We start from the raw sequence: 22,559 nt of genomic DNA on the forward strand, positions 1-22,559 counted from the left end.
CGACTTTTGTTGATTTTCGTACTAGCCGTTAATATGAAGCGATGTTTTCGACTCTGATTTCTTTATACGTATCATAGACAAAGTTTTTTTTTTAAAGTAACCGATTCGGATGCTCATACAGACAAAAATAATGTACGTGAAAAAAATGATCTGTAAATTTAGAAGTGTTTTAAGGGTAGTCGTATTGTTTTTATTGTTCGTGAATGTAAGTGCATGTAACTTAGGATTGGACTTCCTAGCAGAAGATTTACTAGCAGCCTTGGGTCCAATATTGGCCTCTACATCAAATATATTTGGTGATATATTTAAAACACATTCCATAGGTAAGTTGTTTTTTTATTTAAATAATTTTCAAGTGTTGTATATAATATTTGTTCGGATTATGAAAAACTACAAATTTTTTTTGCTTACTTGGATGGTAACTGACGCATCACCTTTTTTTTATTGCTTAGATTGGTGGACGAGCTCACAGTCCATCTGGTGTTAAGTGGTTACTGGAGCCCATAGACATCTACAACGTAAATGCGCCACTCTTCAAACCGAAACGCATTACTGCTTGCAGGGTGGTGGTACCTACCCGTGCGGACTCACAAGAGTAATACCTACCACCAGTAATAACCTGATGCTAAGTGGTTACCTACTGGAGCTTATAAAGGGTGGTGGTATCTACCTGGCGGGGTGAGAAGACGCTCTAGTACCAGTAAATTATGTAAACGTATAGATTATGTATATTTAAATGTAAGATTTGAAACCTTTGATCTCGTATCTCGAAGTTAACAGCGGAATTTACGTTGTGTTCCCTGTGCAATATACATTTCTAAAGACATTTTGCTGCGAGGCGAGGCTAACATTCATTACCGTATACAATTTATTCAAATAAAATGAACAAATACAGTAGTTTCTTATTGGTAGTTGGGCATCTTGTGTGCCCGTACGGGTGGGTACCACCACCCTGTCTATTTCTGCCGTGAAGCAGTAATGCGCTTCGGTTTCAAGGGTAAAACTGAGACTTAGAACTCCTGCCTCAAGTTTGGTGGCGGTATTAACGTGGTTGATGTATCCTTGGGCTCCGATGAGTAATGACACCACCTATCCTGACAATTAAAAAAAGCCATGAAATTAGAAGTTTAAATAAATTTAATTTCGTTCTCGTTTCATTTGATTTCTCTTAATCACTTACCGAAGTTTCTGACCTGTAACTACGAACTACGCCAGTTAAAAAAAAAACCAAAATGTGTGCAATTCACACGTGGTAGAAGTGAAACCTTCCAAAATTAAAATACAATTATCCTAAACGTCTTAAGTATATGTAAAATTTTGTCATTAGTAAATAATTGTAAGGTAGCGCCCTCTGTGAATTGATATTTTAATTTCACGTATAATCCTAAATTAAAATTCACTACAAGAGCTTTCATACACACGTTAGTATTAAAAATATCTCACAGATGGCGCTGTATTAAATAGTATGTATATTTCTGTCTCATTCTTTGCTGGCTTCATCCTACACATTTTTGTATTTTTTTATTTTGTATTTGTGTCTCTTACCTGTCGTTTTTTCCGTTGCATCCGGTTTGAAATTACAACGATTCTAAAGAAGTTTTCACTTAAAAAATTATGGCTGTTTTTAAGAAAAAAAAAACATAAATTTTCGAACTCAATATAATATCTGTGCTATCAATATCAACAAGATATTATCTGTATATTTTTTGTCAAATAGAAGAAGAAGACGGCCCTATTACTCCTGATCTGATCACCGAGTGTTTGAAATGTGGTCGCGAGCTGGCCCGCAGTTCGAAAGAGCGCGGGAATAAGCTCGTGAAGAATGGTATCAACCTGGAGGCGTATTCACCATCGCTGCTGCATTTCTTCTCCCCTTCTTACTCAGCTGATATAAATAACGCAGTGGAAGTGTCCCATGAGATTCTTAGTTCAACGAAAGTACTTCAGACGAAGTTATGCGCGTGGTAGGTAGTCTTGAAACGTTCTATTGGAGTTTACTCCTTGATAATTGTTTTAATTTATTGGAACGAAGTTCCTTACGGCAGGCTTGGAGGAGATAGGGATTTTGCTGCGCGACCGAACTGAAAAAAAATGTGATAGTAAAACCGTAAGAAAAAGTCCGTGGAATAAGGCCTTGTTTTCCGCACAGCGATATTTCATCGCGCGATTTTTGCTGCGCGACCGAACTGAAAAAAATGTTATTGTAAAAACCGTAAGAAAAAGTCCGTGGAATAAGGCCTTGTTTTCCGCACAGCGATATTTCACTGCGCGATTTTTTTCTCGTAATTCTTTTATTATTTTTATATATGGAACTTCGTTCCTATCCGGTGTCCCACGACACCACACATCTTTTTTATAGCTTTGAAATAAAAAGCGTTAGGTAATTTTTTTTTCAAAAAGCTTTACCTCGTAACACTTAAATATCAAATTAATTTTTTAATAATATTTTATTCAATGATCACGTCACATTTAGTAAAACGTCTACTTAAAATTTCTGTGTTCTTTGATGTCTATTGAAGTTGAGATGGATGGCAACGATTTTATACATTAAGGAGTATTATATTATTAACAAAGAGCTATGAGTATACATGTCATTTAGATTAAATTAATGTTCATTTTAATTTATAAATTCTGTTAGAACTATTTAGTGAGTACCTAATTCAAAATTAACAAAATTTTAATAAGATAGTAATTTACGTTCTTAAAAATAGATGGCAGCACATGTTTAATTAAATAACATCGAATTCATATAATTAATTATGAGTATGCTAAATTTAGAGACTTTGTACACTAAGGGCATTTATTAAGACACCAAAAATGGTTTAGTGATTTTCAAAATATTATATCTCAATAAAAAATGGTCACATAAAAAATAAAAGCTTTTGTAGCTTCAAACCCGATCATTGAGAAAAGCAAATTTGAAAGTCGAGGCCATGATATGATCTACCATCATTATATATATATATTTATTTCCACAGCAGTGATGTCACGCCAAACACGTTTATGGCATTCTTGGAGAACCAGGTTATTAAAGTGCAAGATCCTACCCTCGGCATGCCCTCAACCATTATCTGCGGGAACGCCAAGTACCGCACAACAGATGGCATTTGTAACAACGAGCGACACCCTTACTGGGGCAGGAAGGGCGCGTGTTTTACTAGAATAGCTAACCCTAAATACGGCGATGGTATGTTTTAGTTTTTAATGGTTTTAAGATTGTTTCCGAACAAAATGATTTCGTGATCAAAATATTGTGGGTAGAAATCTTAATACGCGATTCGCTTTATATGTATCGTTATGCCGGTAAGAGTAACGCCATCTGTTATCAAATAGCAGAAACGAATATCAAAAGAACTAGTAATATCGAGAACGCTAGAGAAGTGTAACGCCATCTATTATCAGGGGGGAAAGCATATCGAAACGACTAGTAAGTATTACCGGGAATGTTCTCGGTAATTGTAGACTTGTCATGTCGACTATAAAGCGTTGCAGAGGTTACATAAAGGCAGTCGGTAATCGGTTCTACTCGAAGCGAAACAGCGAACGGATCACCTGAAGCGAAGCGGAAGAACTGAATTGCGAATTATGAAATGTGCCTTAAGTGTTCTAATTGTTAAATAGAGTTTGTACTTCAGTGAAACTTTTATATATCCCGAGCCCCAGCGCGTAACAGTGTATATATTTCAAGAACCAAATCTGTTTTTTAAATTCACTTGGCCTTCTTATTTGCATGATCACTAGTGAAGCAATGAAATGATGATCTATGAAAAGCAATGAATTATTTTGTAGTCGTAGACTTTTTGAAATCGCGCTATTGAAGTTTATACTTATTGCTATGAAATAAATATAAACTATTTCGAGTTCAACAAACATAATAAAACTTTTTCAAATACGTAGATAATAGATATTTTGCTATTGATTAGTTACGTTTATACGAGTATTATTAGATAGGTACACATTACTGACGTACTTATTAACTAGGTTATCTCTTTAAAATGTTAGCCCTTTTTGTACTGAGCTTACTTTAACATATTTTGCAGATATCGCTACGGGATTTTTGAAAAAAGTATGTTTTACATATTTTTTTTACCTTAAATAAATACAAAAATAAATGCTAAATTCACAGATAAAATAGTTTAAAACGATCATTTATAAATGTTTTTAACTTATTAATAGCGTTAAACATGCGCGCGCTAAGACACGTCCGTACAGGCTCAGAGTGTATTCTGAGCGTACAGGTTTATACGTAATACCTATAATAAAACTGCGCAATAGACGGTATTCCGTAGGAGTGGGTGATATAAACCGTATATAGATTCAATATCTATATATCGCAGCAATATCGTTGAATCCGATATCGCCTTATCAGCCGATACCCTATATTGCTCGACGTGACGCGCATCGGCGCATCGTACCGATACGTATATCCGTGATCAGAGCGACCAGGAATATTCGTTTAGTTCGTATCGAATCGGTCAGAGTGAGTGAACGCACGATAGGGAGCACGTGATGAATGCAACAGAAATAGGCATTATCCATACAATTGTAAATCTTATATTTAAGTACATATGTCTGAAAATTATTCTTAACGTATCAGCAGGATACAGTTTAGGAAAAAAGTTTCAACTTTCGACTTTAATTTGAATGCAGTATTGCCTATTTGCACTGTTGTATTTAATTTCACGTGGCTTAACCTTGAACTAAAATTTTTTGACAAGTGTTTATAAATACTTAAAGGTTTTTTGTGTTTGATTTTTAAAGTACTCGTACACATTTTTCTATTTTTAGTTGAATTTATTTGTTGTGTTTGTTAAGCTTTTGAAAGCTTAGAAACTTTTATTTTAACATAAACTTTGTAAATAATTTATAATAAAATTAATTTTACAGTTTGTGATGTATAAAATAGGTTAACACCGTGACTTTATGTATAGCTTAAATGTGTAAATAATAACAGTGCACGTAGTAATTAATAAATAGGTACTCAGTTATATTCAAATAACAATAATTGTGTGACACTTAAAAACAATTTTCATAATGGCGCGTACAAATTCCAGTGTTTTATGGGAATTTTTTGATAAGTCAAATGTGGTTGATAAAAAGGCCAAATGTCGTGTTTGTGGTTGCTTATATAGCTATAAAGGTACTACGGGGAATTTAAAGGCACATTTAAAAAAGAGACATTTGGATGCATATTTAAGTCTAACGAGTGGACAGCAAGAAATAAGAACACAAAATATTGCCGATACTACACCATCAGTGCCACATGTTACAATAACAAGTACTATAATATCAACTACAGCCACCTCAACAGGAGCAGCAGTGTGCCCATCAGGGTCCCATGTGTCTGCTGTAGCCACAAGCCAACAAATACGACAGCAACAACAAATTGAAAGTTGTAACACCGCAAAACAAATTTCAGGAGAATTAAAAAGGAAAATAGACAGTGATCTTCTCGATTTGTTTGTCGATAGTTATCAACCTTTTACCTTGGTAGAAGAAAGATCTTTTAAAAAGTTTGTTCGTTGGATTCCTGGCTACCAGCTGCCTACTAGAAAAACAATTTCGAACGTCATGATTCCAACTTTATTTAATAAGACAAAAGAAACTCTTAAAACTGAATTATTACAAATAGAAAATATTTGCCTTACCGCAGACTTATGGACGTCGAGGGCTAATGAATCCTATTTGGCTGTTACGGGACATTTTATCACAGACGATTATGAGCTGAAAACATGCTTACTCGATTGCAGTAACTTTCAGGAGTCCCATACGAATGATAATATTCAAACAGTTTTGATTGTGATGGTAAAGGAATGGAACCTGACTAATAAAATAAATTTCGTTATAACAGATAATGCTGCCAATATACAGAGAGCCATTTCTAACATCGGTTGGAAGCATTATGGATGTTATGGTCATACTTTGAATTTGATTGTGCAAAATGCTATTTCTAATGATGAGACACTACAGAATTTATTAGAGAAAGTTAAAAAAATTGTACGCTTTTTTAAAAGTAGCAGCACTGCCTTGGAACAACTTTTAAAAGCCCAAACGAATGACCAGCCAAATTGCATCCCAAAGCGCTTAATTCAGGAAGTTCCGACATGCTGGAACTCCACCTTTCAGATGGTTAGGCGATTCGTTGATCTCGAACAGTGCCTCAGATCGACAGTGGCAATATTAAAAAAAGATTTACCGATAATTACAAATGATGAGTGGTTGTTGCTTGCCGAAATAGCAAAGATATTAAAGCCCTTTCATGAAGCAACTGAATCAATGAGCGGTGAAAAATATATGACCGCTAGCTCAGTCATAGTCATGACACGATGCCTGACAACAGCATGCGACAAATTATTAATAGAAGATTATTGTGAGCTTTCGAAGGAAATAATTTATAAACTAAGATCAGGACTAGTAATGAGGTTCACAAATGTTGAAAGAAGTGAAACATTTTCTGTGTGTACATTCCTAGATCCAAGGTACAAACTGGCCGTATTTTCTGACGAAAATGAAGCAAAAAACACCAAAAAACGTGTGCAAGATCTTTTGATGGGAATCATACTACAGGAGAATCAGGAGTCTGCACAAGATCAGGTTCATGCCTCGATTTCCGAACACCACGAAGCCGATAAATTCTCTCCGTGGGCCATCCTTAGTGAAATAGTTGGTCAAAAACAGACCGTTGGAACTCCACTATCAAAAGCCATAAAGGAAATTGACACATACCTAAAAGATGATGTCTTACCCGTTTTCAAGGGGACGACTTGGAGTTGTCCACTGGAATGGTGGCGTAAACATAAATTCACATATCCTAATCTAGCGAAACTTTTTAAAAGATATGGCAATATCATGGCAACGTCGGTTCAATGCGAGAGAATTTTTAGTAAAACTGGATGGATTATAAATGATCGACGAACTCGGCTCTCATCATCAAAAGTGAAGCAGCTTACATTTTTAAATGTAAACCTTTGTACAAAAAGATTTGAATTATAATTTTAGTCATGTAGGATCTGTAAAAAATTAACTGTGTAAAAAGATTTTATAAAAATGTAAAATATGTAAACAGAGAATAATATGTAAATATTATCAAATTAACTTCTAAATACGCCTGCAATGTTTTCTCGAGACTTTAGCTAGGAAGTACTCACTCACTTTAAGCTAATACACGCGGACGAAGTCGCGAATGTGACCTAAAATATATGTATTTAGCAATATGAAATATTCTACATCAGTCTTCTAATCAACACTCATTTTGGTATATTTTGTAATTTTAAGTTAAGACACGTAATACTAAAAACTGAAAATAATGTAGCCTAGCAAAAGCCTAGTAAAAGTATGAAGGAAAGTATTTTTGATATTTTTATTTTCACGTTATTTTTATGACTTTAAAATCATATAATAAAATGATATCAGAAACAGAAAACCAACCGTATGAGGTTGACTTGAATCTACTAAATCTTCGTATCGTTTCAAATCTCAAATATCATGAATCAAGAAAATCTACTAGCAGCCATCCAATAGATTCAATATCCGATATCGAGTCGATACTCGATATCAGATATATATCGATATATAGATACGAAGTAGAATATCCGTAACGATAGGATTTTTTAACGCTTACGGTCTCGCAAATCAACGTGATCAGGTTTCTGACTTTTTGCGTGACCATCAAATTGATATCTTTTTAGTGCAGGAGACCCTACTTAAGCCCGCGCGCCGTGACCCTAAAATCGCGAACTATAACATGGTCAGGAACGACAGGCTCTCTGCCCGTGGTGGTGGTACCGTCATTTACTATAGAAGAGCCCTGCATTGCGTCCCGCTCGATCCTCCCGCGCTCGCTAATATCGAAGCATCAGTGTGCCGAATCTCACTGACGGGACACGCGCTGATCGTTATCGCGTCCGTTTATCTTCCACCGGATAAGATCGTGCTAAGCAGTGATATCGAGGCGCTGCTCGGTATGGGGAGCTCTGTCATTCTGGCAGGCGACCTAAATTGTAAACACATCAGGTGGAACTCACACACCACAACCCCGAATGGCAGGCGGCTTGACGCGTTAGTCGATGATCTCGCCTTCGATATCGTCGCTCCGCTAGCCCCGACTCACTACCCGCTAAATATCACGCATCGCCCGGATATACTCGACATAGCGTTATTAAAAAACGTAACTCTGCGCTTACACTCGATCGAAGTAGTTTCAGAGTTAGATTCAGACCACCGTCCCGTCGTTATGAAACTCGGTCGCGCTCCCGATTCCGTTCCCGTCACGAGGACTGTGGTGGATTGGCACACGCTGGGCATCAGTCTGGCTGAATCTGATCCATCATCGCTTCCGTTTAACCCGGACTCTACCCCGTCTCCTCAGGATACCGCTGAAGCCATAGACATCTTAACGTCACGCATCACCTCGACATTAGATAGGTCATCGAAACAAGTTGTAGCGGAGGACTTCCTTCACCGCTTCAAATTGTCCGACGATATTAGGGAACTCCTTAGAGCTAAGAACGCCTCGATACGCGTCTACGACAGGTATCCTACCGCGGAAAATCGTATTCGAATACGTGCCCTACAACGCGACGTAAAGTCTCGCATCGCCGAAGTCCGAGATGCCAGATGGTCTGATTTCTTAGAAGGACTCGCGCCCTCCCAAATGTATTACTACCGCTTAGCTCGTACTCTTAAATCGGATACGGTAGTAACTATGCCCCCCCTCGTAGGCCCCTCAGGCCGACTCGCGGCGTTCGATGATGACGAAAAAGCAGAGCTTCTGGCCGATACATTGCAAACCCAGTGCGAGCCCAGCACTCAATCCGTGGACCCTGTTCATGTAGAATTAGTAGACAGTGAGGTAGAACGCAGAGCCTCCTTGCCACCCTCGGATGCGTTACCACCCGTCACCCCGATGGAAGTTAAAGACTTGATGAAAGACCTACGTCCTCGCAAGGCTCCCGGTTCCGACGGTATATCCAACCGCGTTATTAAACTTCTACCCGTCCAACTCATCGTGGTGTTGGCATCTATTTTCAATGCCGCTATGACGAACTGTATCTTTCCCGCGGTGTGGAAAGAAGCGGACGTTATCGGCATACATAAACCCGGTAAACCAAAAAATCATCCGACGAGCTACCGCCCGATTAGCCCCCTAATGTCTCTAGGCAAACTGTATGAGCGTCTGCTCTACAAACGCCTCAGAGACTTCGTCTTATCCAAGGGTATTCTCATCGATGAACAATTCGGATTCCGTACAAATCACTCATGCGTTCAACAGGTGCACCGCACGGAGCACATTCTTGTGGGGCTTAATCGACCAAGACCGTTATACACGGGAGCTCTCTTCTTCGACGTCGCAAAAGCGTTCGATAAAGTCTGACACAACGGTTTGATTTTCAAACTATTCAACATGGGCGTGCCGGATAGTCTCGTGCTCATCATACGGGACTTCTTAACGAACCGCTCTTTTCGATATCGAGTCGAGGGAACCCGCTCCTCCCCGCGACCTCTCATAGCTGGAGTCCCGCAAGGCTCTGTCCTCTCACCCCTCCTATTTAGCTTATTCGTCAACGACATTCCCCGGTCGCCGCCGACCCAGTTAGCATTATTCGCCGACGACACGACTGTTTACTATTCCAGTAGAAACAAGTCCCTAATCGCGAAGAAGCTTCAGAGCGCAGCCCTAGCCTTAGGACAGTGGTTCCGAAAATGGCGCATAGACATCAACCCAGCGAAAAGTACTGCGGTGTTATTTCAGAGGGGAAGCTCCACACGGATTTCCTCCCGGATTAGGAGGAGGACTCTTACACCCCCGATTACTCTCTTTAGACAACCCATACCCTGGGTCAGGAAGGTCAAGTACCTAGGCGTTACCCTGGATGCATCGATGACATTCCGCCCACATATAAAATCAGTCCGTGACCGTGCCGCGTTTATTCTCGGTAGACCCTACCCTATGATCTGTAAGCGGAGTAAAATGTCCCTTCGGAACAAGGTGACACTTTACAAAACTTGCATAAGGCCCGTCATGACTTACGCGAGTGTGGTGTTCGCTCACGCGGCCCGCACACACATAGACACCCTCCAATCTCTACAATCCCGCTTTTGCAGGTTAGCCGTCGGAGCTCCGTGGTTCGTGAGGAACGTTGACCTACACGACGACCTGGGCCTCGAATCTATCCAGAAATACATGAAGTCAGCGTCGGAACGGTACTTCGATAAGGCTATGCGTCATGATAATCGCCTTATCGTTGCCGCCGCTGACTACTCCCCGAATCCTGATCACGCAGGAGCCAGTCACCGTCGACGCCCTAGACACGTCCTTACGGATCCATCGGATCCAATAACTTTTGCATTAGACGCCTTCAGCTCTAACACTAGGAGCAGGCTTAGGGACCTCGGTAACCGTACTCGTCGAACTCGACAAAGAGTTCGCCGTGCAACCTAACCCATGAATCAGCTCGCTGAGTTTCTCGCCGGATCTTCTCAGCGGGTCGCGATTGCGATCCGGTAGTAGATTCATTCGCGAAGCAGCTACTCTTGAGCTGTTAGGTCTCGTTCGAAGGCGCTCGGGTAGCTGTTAGCAAATCCCACCCCTCCTGGCTGAGCCTTTGCTCGCCCACCTGTCCTGGTGAAACTGGAAAGGCCTCCGGGCCACCAGTAATCCTTCAATCATAAAAAAAAATAAAAAAATATAGATACGATTAGATACGCGTCACAACCGATATTACACACTCCTAGAATTCCGACGCTCCGCACTTTATACTCATCAATTGTCGCTCAATCGACTTATAACGTAGTGATTATATACTCTCTGAATCGACTGTTCGCGCTCAAAGGGTTAAATATTTAGATTGTTAATTTAATTATTTAATTTTATTTAATTAAGGCTATCGGTGTTTTATTTCACATTAAGCATAAGTGGATTGCTGCACGTAAACTAATATCTCAATTAAGTCAATCTTTGCATATGCTCTGTATGATTATAGACGAAAATAAAGTCAGCGGCGGCAACGATAAGGCGATAAGGTCATGATAATCGCCTTATCGTTGCCGCCGCTGACTACTCCCCGAATCCTGATCATGCAGGAGCCAGTCACCGTCGACGCCCTAGACACGTCCTTACGGATCCATCAGATCCAATAACCTTTGCATTAGATGCCTTCAGCTCTAATACTAGGGGCAGGCTTAGGGACCCCGGTAACCGTACTCGTCGAACTCGACAAAGAGGTCGACGTGCAACCTAACCCATGCATCAGCCCGCTGAGTTTCTCGCCGGATCTTCTCAGCGGGTCGCGATTCCGATCCGGTAGTAGATTCATTCGCGAAACAATTGCTCTTGAGTTGTTAGGTCTCCTTCGGAGGCGCTCGGGCAGTTGTTAGCAAATCCCACCCCTCTTGGCTGAGCCTTTGCTCGCCCACCTGTCCTGGTGAAACTGGAAAGGCCTTCGGGCCACCAGTAAACTTTCAATCATAAAAAAAAAAAAAAAAAAAAAAAAACGAAAATAAAAATCTCTTTATATAAAAATGAATTGCTGTTCGTTAGTCTCGCTAAAACTCGAGATCGGCTGAACCGATTTGGCTAATTTTGGTCTTGAATTATTTGTGGAAGTCCAGAGAAGGTTTAAAAGGTAGATAAATATGAAAATGCTCGGAATCAAATAAAAATAACAATTTTGTTTTTCCTTTGATGTGTCCCCCGTCGATCTTTTATTTATCGATTGAGGCACTACGAAGCCTGGCGGGTCAGCTAGTACTTAAATAAAAATTAAATCGTTGTTAAAGGAACTTTAATAAACAATTTTAATGTTAAAGTTAATGTTTTATTTTTTTAGGTATTTATTCGATGCCGCTGGCGAGAAGTGGCCGAGAACTTCCCAACCCTCGTACACTCTCAACTCGTCTCTTCACCGACCGATGTATCCCTAGTCGGGTATTCACTCACGCCAACATGCAATGGGGTCAATTTATCACTCATGACATGGTCTCTAAAGCTATGGAAGTCACTGGTAAATTATCTCTAAGTTTTTCGGATGGCGGCTGATGGGGCAGAAAGATCCTCGAGTGGAGACCATGTATTGGCTACCGCAGTGTTTTTTTGTTTTTTTTTTTTATTCCCTTTGTAAGCAGACAAGCATACGGCCCATCTGAAGGTGAGTGGTTACCGTCACCCATGGACTTCAGCAATGCCAGGGGCAGAGCGAAGCCGCTGCCTACTGCTAGAACGGTGTGGAACGGCTACCTACCAGATTTACCGACGACCTAGAAAAAATTGATGGGTCACATTGGATGCATTTTGCAACGGACCAGCCGCACTCATGATCAATTGGACAGACCTACTTCAGCAGTGAACAGTGGACAGGCATCAACTATGATGATGATGGTTTGGGATGACGAAAATACAGCTAACTCACCACTGAGCGTTTATGGAACTCATAGACATCGTTACGTAAATATAGATGCTTACCTTATGATTATATAGTCTGGTTCATTGTTTAAGGTTGGGGGAAAAGTTTCTTCGCATTTTTTAAGAAAATTCACAACATTTTTTAAAATATTTTATTTACATTTAACTAAAGTATGTAGGTACCACTTTGTTCGATAACTTTTTGCCATTTTGTAGGTAGAGACATGATCCCATTGCTATAGAGATTTTGGGGCTTCTGATCAAAATACCTCGACAATTGGTTTTGGCAGTCCTCTCGTGATGTTAACCTGATACTGCCTAAATAATTGTGAAGAGACCGGAACAGGGGAAATCTGAAGGTGCAAGGTCCGGGCTATACGGCGGATGCTTAACACCTCCCAGCCAAGCTCTCTCAATTTTTGCTGAGTGGCTAAAGATGTGTGAGGTCTAGCGTTATCATGATGAAAAACCACACCCATTCTGTTAATTAATTCCGGCCGCTTTCTCTCAACTTCTTGCTTTAATCTCATCAGTTGTTCGCAGTAGTGTTCAGAATCGATAGTCCTGCTTGGTGGTAACAGCTCATAATGAATAATGTCCTTCCCATCCCACCACATACACAGCATCACCTTGTTGCGAGTTAACCACAGTCTTTGAAGCCTGACCGGCCTTTGACCACGACCTTTATCACACGTTCTTGTCGTACGTGATCCACTTTTCATCACCAGTTATCAGCTTCTTCAAAAATGGTTCGGTTTCATTACGTCGTAATAAAGAATCACAAATGAGTACATGGTTCATTAGGTTTCTTTCAGTGAGCTCGTGAGGTACCCAAATATCGGACTTTTTTGTGTACCCAGTTTTTTCAAATGCACCAAAACTGTTTTGTGGTCAATTCCCAGTTCTTTAGCCACGTCGTAACTACTGACATGCCGATCTTGCTCCACTTTTTCAAAAATGGCATCCATTTTATCCGTAATAGGGCGACCAGAGCAACGTGCATCTTTGACATCAAAATTTCCAGATTGAAAACGCTTGAACGAAATTTGTGCTACTCTCACAAACACTGCACGAGGTCTAAACATCGCAAATTTTTTTTGCAGCTTGCGTTAAATTTTTACCTTTTTTGTAGTAAAATTTTAAAATGTACCGAATTTCTTCATTAGGTTCACTCATCTTGACAGTACGAAAATAAATAAAAATCACACATTTTCCCAACTTGTATTTGGAATCATCTTCTTTAAAATTTAAACTTTTAATGATACCAAAACCAGCCAAATACAAATATTATAGCCAAAGGGATTTTATTACACGCTCATACATACTATAATGCAAAAATACTTTTTCCCCAACCTATTATGACCCATACGACTTAAACTATGTGAAGTTCAATTACTTATGTTTGTATTATTGTTACTTGCATTAAATTAACTCTTTGATGTGAATATTAATTCCGCAATATTTAAATCAAATGATTTCTACATAAAATATTTATATTCTACATAGAACTGGGACCGTGGCATATAAAATAAGACTACATTACATGCATACTGTATTCCTTTTTTTTACATTTATTGTTCTTTTCTCAACTCGTCTGTATTATGATAATAAAAAATTATCTGACACCTTTTTTACGCTTTGCTCATTCAATCGTCTTCGCCATCTTGTTTTTCTCTGCCATGTCTGTCTGATATTCTCTTTTCTCCTTCGTACCGTTTCCTCTCACTCACACTTTAACGTTTCGTTCCACACTCTTTCATTACGTTCCGTTCTTACCAATCCTATACATATTTAAATACCTAAAAAAGGTTGAATAACAATTTGTTAAAGACGAAGGCGGTATACAGTGTTGTCTTGGTGACGGCCAAGGAGTCCTACCACCGGAGTGGCTGAACGACAAATGCATACCGATCAGTGTGCCCGACGACGACACATTCTACCGGTCTTATGGCATTAAGTGCTTGAATATGGTGCGCAGTATCACCGCTCCAAGAGAAGACTGTACATTAGGACCCGCTGAACAGGTGAGCCTGCGCGGGTAGGTACCACCACCCTGCCTATTTTTGTTGAAAAGCAGTAAATAGTTTCGTTTGAAGGGTGGAGCAGCCGTTGTACTGTTACTGAGAACCTATAGAACTCTTGTATCAAGGTGGGTGGCGGCACTTATGTTGTAGATAGATATGAGATTTGGTAACCACTTAACACCAGGTGGCCCCTTAGCTCGTCCACCCATCTAAGCGATAAAAAACGGACACAGGAGCTCATGGCACAATAGGTGATAGGGATAAAAGTCTGCGACCTGAATGGTGGATCGCCCGTTATACAATACCTGAAGTCGTCGTGGCCTAAAGGTTAAGACGCCCGGTGCCTTAATATCGAGCTGTGTCCGTGTTCGAATCCCGCAGGTGTCGATTGCTATTTACACACTTTCCTCCCGAATGACGCTCAAGGAATAAAATTGTGTACAAAGAAAAATATAATTCGAAAAGAATATAGGTAACGAGGGTTTTAACTTGTGGTAGGGCGTTCTTTGAGTCCGCGCGGGTTGGTACTACTATCCTGCCATTATATGCCAACCATTGATCACCAGGAAGGACGTAAGTTCTTTCCCCCTTCCAAGCAATGTGACATTGTGACTTAATAACCATTTCTAATCAACTCAGATGAACGCAGTGACCAGTTTCCTAGACGGCTCAACGATTTACGGCTCGGACAAGAAAACCTCAATGAAGCTTAGAAGCAAGAAAAACGGGAAACTTCGACAAGTCAACAAGAAGGACTCTTGTCGGGGATTTCTCCCGTCGGTCGACGACAAATCGGCCTCATGCGACTTGAGGAACTCCTCGGAGCCGTGCTACGTTTCAGGTTTTGTATTTATGATTTATTGACTCTTTGAAAGATATTTAATAATGATGCAGCGGCTTTACTGCTACCCTGGCATTGTGGACGGCGATAACTATTCACTGTCAAGAGGACAGTAGGATCGTCAGCTGACACTGACAATTAAAAAAAAATAGTGTGCGTGCAACTTGGTGCACGTGAAAGAATTGAAACTTCTTTTGTTTATGAGAAACGACATAGCTCGCCTTCTCCTCGCTCTCTCCAAGGTCGAGTGGTTCGCGAGACGCTCTGTCTATTTTCTCACTCTCGCTCGTCCTAAATTATATGTTTTCTCTCTAGCCGTAAAGAATCTGTCGCAAGTTAAATTTTACTCTCAACAGGACTTTTTGGCGGAAACGTGAGGAGTGAAGTTGTGTGATTTGTTTTTTTTTGTCTATTTAGTGTTTCTTCAGGTTTAAATGTGTAATAAACCGGCCGTCTTATCCTTTAAGCCATGACATCTTAAGAAATTATAATCATAGAATTTTCGGCAACTCGATTATCAATTGCTTTAACAGGTGACCTCCGTGTAAACCAAACTCCCACCTTGGCCATGCTGCACACACTATTCCTGAGAGAGCACAACAGGATAGCGGATATTTTAAGCGAACTAAACCCGCTGTGGAGCGACGAAAAACTGTATCAAGAGACGAGAAAGATCGTTATAGCCGAAATACAACATATCACTTACCAGGAATGGCTGCCGGCTAATTTAGGTAAGTCTTTGTTAAGCTAGTAATTTAATCCGTGTCCAGACAAAATGGCGAGTTAAAGTTAGTGTCGCTTTTGTTTGTTGCATTGTTTTGTTTTCAATCCTTCTACCTATGCTGATAGCCTTGAGAGGCTATATCAGCGTTAACTCAGCGTGTAGGTGAGCTCTCGGGGCTCAAACCGGAGGTGTTGTTAACACTGGCCCAAGCAAAAGCAGTGCTTCGCAGAATCTACCACGGGATCGGAAACGCGACCCACTGAGAAGATCCGGCGAGAAACTCAGTGGGCTGTGTCTGTGGGTTAGCTTACTTGTCGAACCCTTCGTCGCAAGCGACGGATTCGGCGAGAATGGTGACCGTTGCTTGAGGTACCTAAACGCACCATTAATATATCGGGAGGATCCGTAATGTTGTTCTGATTACCATCTGCATTGTGATATTTACGTTAAAATAGCATAAAAATAGCGTAAAATATGTTTATGCATATTTTTTTTAAATAAAAATTTCTATTCACTAACTTACCTATATCTCACTTTCAACTTCCGTTCGCCTCTCCCGATCATACTCTTCTTAACGCTTTCCCACGCATTCATCAGCTTACTCTTCAAGTCAAACGTGCGTAAAAATGTTTAACCTTAAAATACTTCGAAAACATTGTTTTGTTTATTTATTTCACATCCAGGTGAGAGCTACGTTCGATATTACCGCATATCTCCGTCGAGCCTTTACAGCAGAGACTACAACGAGGACGTGAATCCCGGTATTATCAATAGCTTCGGAGCGGCCGCATTTCGTTTCATGCACTCTGTCGTACCGGATACGATCATGGCCTGTCCCTCTGGCTATAATGCCGCCTATTTACACAGGTTCCCAATGAGTTTTTGCAAAATTAAACTATATTAAATGTCCGACACTGAACTCCTATGAGTCCGCACGGGTAGGTGCCACCACCATGCCTATTTCTGCCGTGAAGCAGTAATGCGTTTCGGTTTGAAGGGTGGGGCAGCCGTTGAACTATACTGAGACCTTAGAACTTATATCTCAAGGTGGGTGGCGTATTTACGTTGTAGATGTCTATGGGCACAAGTAACCACTTAACACCACGTGGGCTGTGATATCATCCACTCATCTAAGCGATAAAAAAAAATTAATTAAACTGCCTCGATCTCTGTGCTAAGTGCGAGTTTTTTAACTTCTCGATCGTGTAAAAGTTAACTCAGATTTGTATGGAGTTGGAACAGCGCCCCTAGCGACAAACGTAGGCAAACGTTCCAACTCCATACAGATTCGAGTTAACTGTTACGCGATCGAGAAGTTAAAAAATTCGCACTAAGCACATTGGTCTATTAGGTTAGACCGTACGTCCCTTGATACTTGCACCAGTAATAAATAATAATATATTTTTATTTCAGTAAAAATCATACATTTTGTTAGTACTACTTATATTCTATGTTAGTAACATAAAACGTTATATATTTATAAACTGACTATAAAGATTATTATTTTTTGAGTCTAACTAGCCGGCCCTTTGATCTTTCTTGATATACCTATGCAAGTATCAATCTAGTAGTCAATGTAAGATTTATCTCAGACATTTTAAAACAATTAAGTCATTTTTGTAGTGTCTTCTAATTTTACCTACATAAAGAGAACACTAAGACAAGATCAAAAGGCGTAAAACAATAATTTTATAATTTAACACGATATCGATTTGTTAATGTATTTTATTTAAATTTTCTTTCATCGAGAAGTAATCATAATGAATAATGAATGGAGTCCCGTTTTTGCAGATTAAGTGACCACTATTTTAACCCAAGCATTCTAGAAACATCTTCGGAGGCGTTCGACGATGTCGTCAGAGGCTCAGTGAGTCATTACTCGGCCGAGGCGGACCCTTTTGTCAGTGGCGAATTAACTAATTTAATGTTTAAATCGTATAATCGATGGGGTCTGGATTTGATTGCTACGGATATACAGCGAGGACGGGACCATGGGCTGGCTTCTTATAACGATTACAGGTTTGTTAACACGTTGTAAGCTTTAGACCTACCGGTGGGCCTAGCGTACTATAATTATTCGGGCCAAGCCAAAATCAGGAAATCAGTCATTTTTATAAACTTGAGATTTTCATTATATAATTTATAAAATTAGTTAATAGATGAGAATAATATGTAAAGAAATAAATAAAAATAAATAAATAAATAATGAAATAAAATGAGATACATGCAAGATAAAAATTAGCGACTTTTACCTTCTAATTTGGATATTTTAAAAGGCTCACCGGTGACCACCGTGGCCCGAATGAAAATAATTGATTTTTCACATGGCGTTCAACGTGTTAAGAATGAGTGACGGTAGGCAGTAGGTTGCTGATGTCCATGGGCGCCGCTAACCACTCACCATCAGGTGGGACGTATGCCCATCCGTCTACAAGGGCAATAAGAAAAAAAGAGTATTAGCTTTTGCAAGATGCTCGTAATTGTGTGCCCATATTCATTATTCCTGTAAGCATTAGTATCGAATGTAATGTGAGAAATTTTGCTTTTAAATTCGCCTTTGTTCAGTGTGAATAGAGAAAAAGATACAAGTGATGTTATAATTTATAAAATTAATCGTAGTTTTGTTTGTACGTAATTTATGCTTTTTGTAAATAACAGTTGACGTTGTCACTTTAAAAATAAGTTTTCTAGCATAATACATAATGTCTAGCTAGCTAGTGCCTCCAGTATTAAAAAAAATCATACCTACAAATATTTTACCAGAATTACAACACATCGCACCCGAGTTTTACAAATATTTAGAAAAACTCTTTACAGGGAAATCTGTGGCCTTCGAAAGGCGAGGTGTTTCCAAGATTTAGCTGGAGAAATCACACAAGACGTAAGTATCTTACGGGGAGGTTGGATTGATTTCTAATTATTGTACATATACGTAACAATTAGGGAATTGAAGAATATTTATTTTATTTATATCGTTTTTTTTTATAAATTTAAGTTTACAAGTTTCTCTTTTATTCCTTTGATCACTTTCTACTTATATGCGATTTTGATGGTGGAAACTTGTTTGGTTATTGCTTTAACTATTTTTTAATAAAAATAAAAGGTTGGTTTGTACTGTCGGTGTCCCAAATAAATTAATAAATATGACATATCCTTGTTCAAATGGGGCTTAACTATACTTGAGACCTTAGAATTTATATCTCAAGGTGGGTGGCGCATTTACGTTGTAGATGTCTATGGGCTCCAGTAACACCAGGTGGGCTGTGAACTAGTCCACTCACATAAGCAATAAAAAAAAAGAGTACTTAACGGTAGGCAGCGGCTTGACTCTGCCCCTGGAATTGCTGACGTTCATGGCTGACGGTAACCATTTACCATGAAGGCCGTATGCTCGTCTACCTACAAGTAGCCCAAGAGCCCGTGACAGCCAGACCTTCGTTATTTTATAAAAGCTGAAAGCTTCTCTGTGTATGTCTCCAACACAGGTAAGAACGACCCGCGATTATAGAGTTCCGATTGTAGTTACTTGGGCAGGTAACAGGCAGTAAAGGTATATAAAATAGTACCTTAAATTCGTTAAAGTATAAAGGTTTTTTTTTTTAATATTTACTCCAGAATATCTTTAGAAATCATGATATCCGTTGCCGGACACTTTTTCCAGTTGTTACCCCCTGCCAGACACCCTTAAACTTTAATAAATTTTAATTATACTTTCGTTATACTATAAAAGCTAAATTTTATATATGTTACTTAGGGACTTATAAAAATATGTTACCCCAATAGCCGGACAGTTTTAATGGTTCTTACATCTTGCCAGACACATTGAGAGCCCGCTGTAGGTGCGAGCGCGAGGTAGCAACTGTTCAAGCGGGTGTGAGCGAGATAGAGTGCTTAGTCTATTGTGATCTTTTAAGATATCCAATAAAAAAATTATTTTATTACGTTCATAGCAATATTATAGAAAATAAAAAAGGTTATTTTAATATTATAAAGTACAAACAAAATATTACATGTCAAAGAAAAATATTTAATCGTTCTTATAATTTTCCTCATTGTCGTCGATATTGAACTGATGAACAAGGCGATATCAATATCGCCTTATTCAGTCGAGTCGGCCTGAGGGGCCTACGAGGGGGGGCATAGCTACTACCGTATCCGATTTGAGAGTACGAGCTAAGCGGTAGTAAGACCTTTGAGAGGGCGCGAGTCCTTCTAAGAAATCAGACCATCTGGCATCTCGGACTTCGGCGATGCGAGACTTTACGTCGCGTTGTAGGGCACGCATTCGAGTACGATTTTCCACTGTAGGATACCTATCGTAGGCGCGGATCGAAGCGTTCTTAGCTCTAAGGAGTTCCCTAATATCGTCGGGCAATTTGAAGCGGTGAAGGAAGTCCTCCGCCACAACTTGCTTCGATGACCTATCTAATGTCGAGGTGATGTGTGACATTACGATGTCTATGGCTTCAGCGGTATCCTGAGGAGACGGGGTAGAGTCCGGGCTAAACGGGAGCGATGGTGGATCAGATTCAGCCAGGCTAATGCCCAGCGTGTGCCAATCCACCACAGTCCTCGTGACGGGAACGGAATCGGGAGCGCGACCGAGCTTCATAATGACGGGGCGGTGGTCTGAATCTAACTCTAAAACTACTTCGATCGAGTGTAAGCGCAGAGTTACGTTTTTTAATAACGCTATGTCGAGTATATCCGGGCGATGCGCGATATTTAGCGGGTAGTGAGTCGGGGTTAGCGGAGCGATGATATCGAAGGCGAGATCATCGACTAACGCGTCGAGCCGCCTGCCATTAGGGGTTGTGGTGTGTGAGTTCCACCTGATGTGTTTACAATTTAGGTCGCCCGCCAGAATGACAGAGCTTCCCATGCCGAGTAGCGCCTCGATATCACTGCTTAGAACGGATAAATCCTATAAACGACAGCTGATGTGCAGTAAAAGATCACAATAGACTAAGCACTCTATCTCGCTCACACCCGCTTGAACAGTTGCTACCTCGCGCTCGCACCTACAGCGGGCTCTCAATGTGTCTGGCAAGATGTAAGAACCATTAAAACTGTCCGGCTATTGGGGTAACATATTTTTATAAATCCCTAAGTAACATATATAAAATTTAGCTTTTATAGTATAACGAAAGTATAATTAAAATTTATTAAAGTTTAAGGGTGTCTGGCAGGGGGTAACAACTGGAAAAAGTGTCCGGCAACGGATATCATGATTTCTAAAGATATTCTGGATAAATATTAAAAAAAAAAACCTTTATACTTTAACGAATTTAAGGTACTATTTTATATACCTTTACTGCCTGTTACCTGCCCAAGTAACCACAATCGGAACTCTATAATCGCGGGTCGTTCTTACCTGTGTTGGAGACATACACAGAGAAACTTTCAGCTTTTATAAAATAACGAAGGTCTGGCTGTCGCGGGCTCTTGCTCTAAAGGGCAATAAAAAAGTACTCTTAATCGAAAAAAATCATAGTTATCACTGCTAGTGGTGGACCGGTTGAGCATGTAGACAGCCATCCTGCCAGTTTATGCCGCGAAGCAGTCGTGCCTTCCAGATTGAACGGTAGGAAAGCTGTTTTAGAATACAATTAACGATTTGACTCCAAATTTTTTCTTTTTTATTGGATACATTCTATTAGATTGAATATCTGCTAAATTGGAGTTTTTTTTTACACTTATAGACAGACGAGCATACGGCCCACCTGATGGTGACTCGTTACTGTCGCCCATGAACTTCAGCAATGCCAGGGGCAGAGCCAAGCCGCTGCCTATCGTAAACGTAAAATGTTGTAATTTCCTAGCGTATCAACGCCCTGGCCCGTCTCTACGAGTGCGTGGACGACATAGACTTGTTTGTCGGCGGATCTCTGGAACGCGACGTTCAGGGTTCGATATTCGGTCACACTTTTCACTGCATAGTGGCTGAACAGTTCTACAGAACGAGAATCGGCGATAGATTCTTCTATGACAACGGAGAAATGCCTCATTCTTTTAGCTCAGGTTAGTATGGAAGATTCATCTTAACGAATATGTGACTAAAGTCCAATGGCTTAACATTGGTTTCGCGCTGCAAACAATACGTCACTACGTTTACCGCTAGGGGCGCTGTTCCAACTCCATACAAATTTCAGTTAACTTTTACGCGATCGAGAAGTTAAAAAACTCGCACTAGTACACTAGACGCAAAGAAGGCTCGCAAATAAATTTGTTTGTCTCAGAATCGACATCGAAGTTGACGTAAAGACTTGTAAGACGATTTTTTTATAACTAGTTTCCTTAATATAAGTATTGTTACGCGCTGAGGGTTCGGGATAAATAAATGTTCCACCAAAGTACAACTTAAAACTGTATTCAACACTTAAAAAACCTAAACACTTCACAAACACTTTAAACCACTCAACAAACACTTTAAAACTCTCAAGTCCCTTGTTCTCTTTCGCTTCGAGTAGTTCCGATTACTGACTGACTGCGTGCCATTCCTACAACGCTTTTATAGCCGATACCACATCCCTAGAATTATCGAGAATGTTCCACACCTCTCTAGTAGCA

The 22,559-nt window shown here is 40.0% G+C and overlaps 2 protein-coding genes across 2 annotated transcripts in view; both read left to right on the top strand.

The window, feature by feature from the left end:
- The window catches only part of LOC101740756 (peroxidase), a 25,107-nt gene continuing 2,548 nt past the window's right edge, over nucleotides 1-22,559 (top strand). The window contains exons 1-11 of the mRNA XM_038011550.2: nucleotides 1-323; nucleotides 1,718-1,964; nucleotides 2,979-3,187; nucleotides 11,829-12,002; nucleotides 14,231-14,424; nucleotides 15,064-15,265; nucleotides 15,799-15,996; nucleotides 16,673-16,856; nucleotides 17,781-18,008; nucleotides 18,807-18,870; nucleotides 21,812-22,010. Coding sequence (XP_037867478.1) covers nucleotides 110-323; nucleotides 1,718-1,964; nucleotides 2,979-3,187; nucleotides 11,829-12,002; nucleotides 14,231-14,424; nucleotides 15,064-15,265; nucleotides 15,799-15,996; nucleotides 16,673-16,856; nucleotides 17,781-18,008; nucleotides 18,807-18,870; nucleotides 21,812-22,010 — 2,113 coding nt within the window. The 5' untranslated portion in view covers nucleotides 1-109. The remainder of the gene's footprint in view (nucleotides 324-1,717; nucleotides 1,965-2,978; nucleotides 3,188-11,828; nucleotides 12,003-14,230; nucleotides 14,425-15,063; nucleotides 15,266-15,798; nucleotides 15,997-16,672; nucleotides 16,857-17,780; nucleotides 18,009-18,806; nucleotides 18,871-21,811; nucleotides 22,011-22,559) is intronic.
- Nucleotides 4,302-7,348, top strand: LOC101741712 (zinc finger BED domain-containing protein 4). Its single transcript, XM_021347407.3, has one exon. The coding sequence runs from the start codon at nucleotides 5,035-5,037 to the stop codon at nucleotides 6,991-6,993; it is 1,959 nt and encodes a 652-aa protein (XP_021203082.2). The 5' UTR covers nucleotides 4,302-5,034; the 3' UTR covers nucleotides 6,994-7,348.

This window comes from Bombyx mori, chromosome 6 (assembly GCF_030269925.1).
Source record: "Bombyx mori chromosome 6, ASM3026992v2".
NCBI lineage: Eukaryota > Metazoa > Arthropoda > Insecta > Lepidoptera > Bombycidae > Bombyx > Bombyx mori.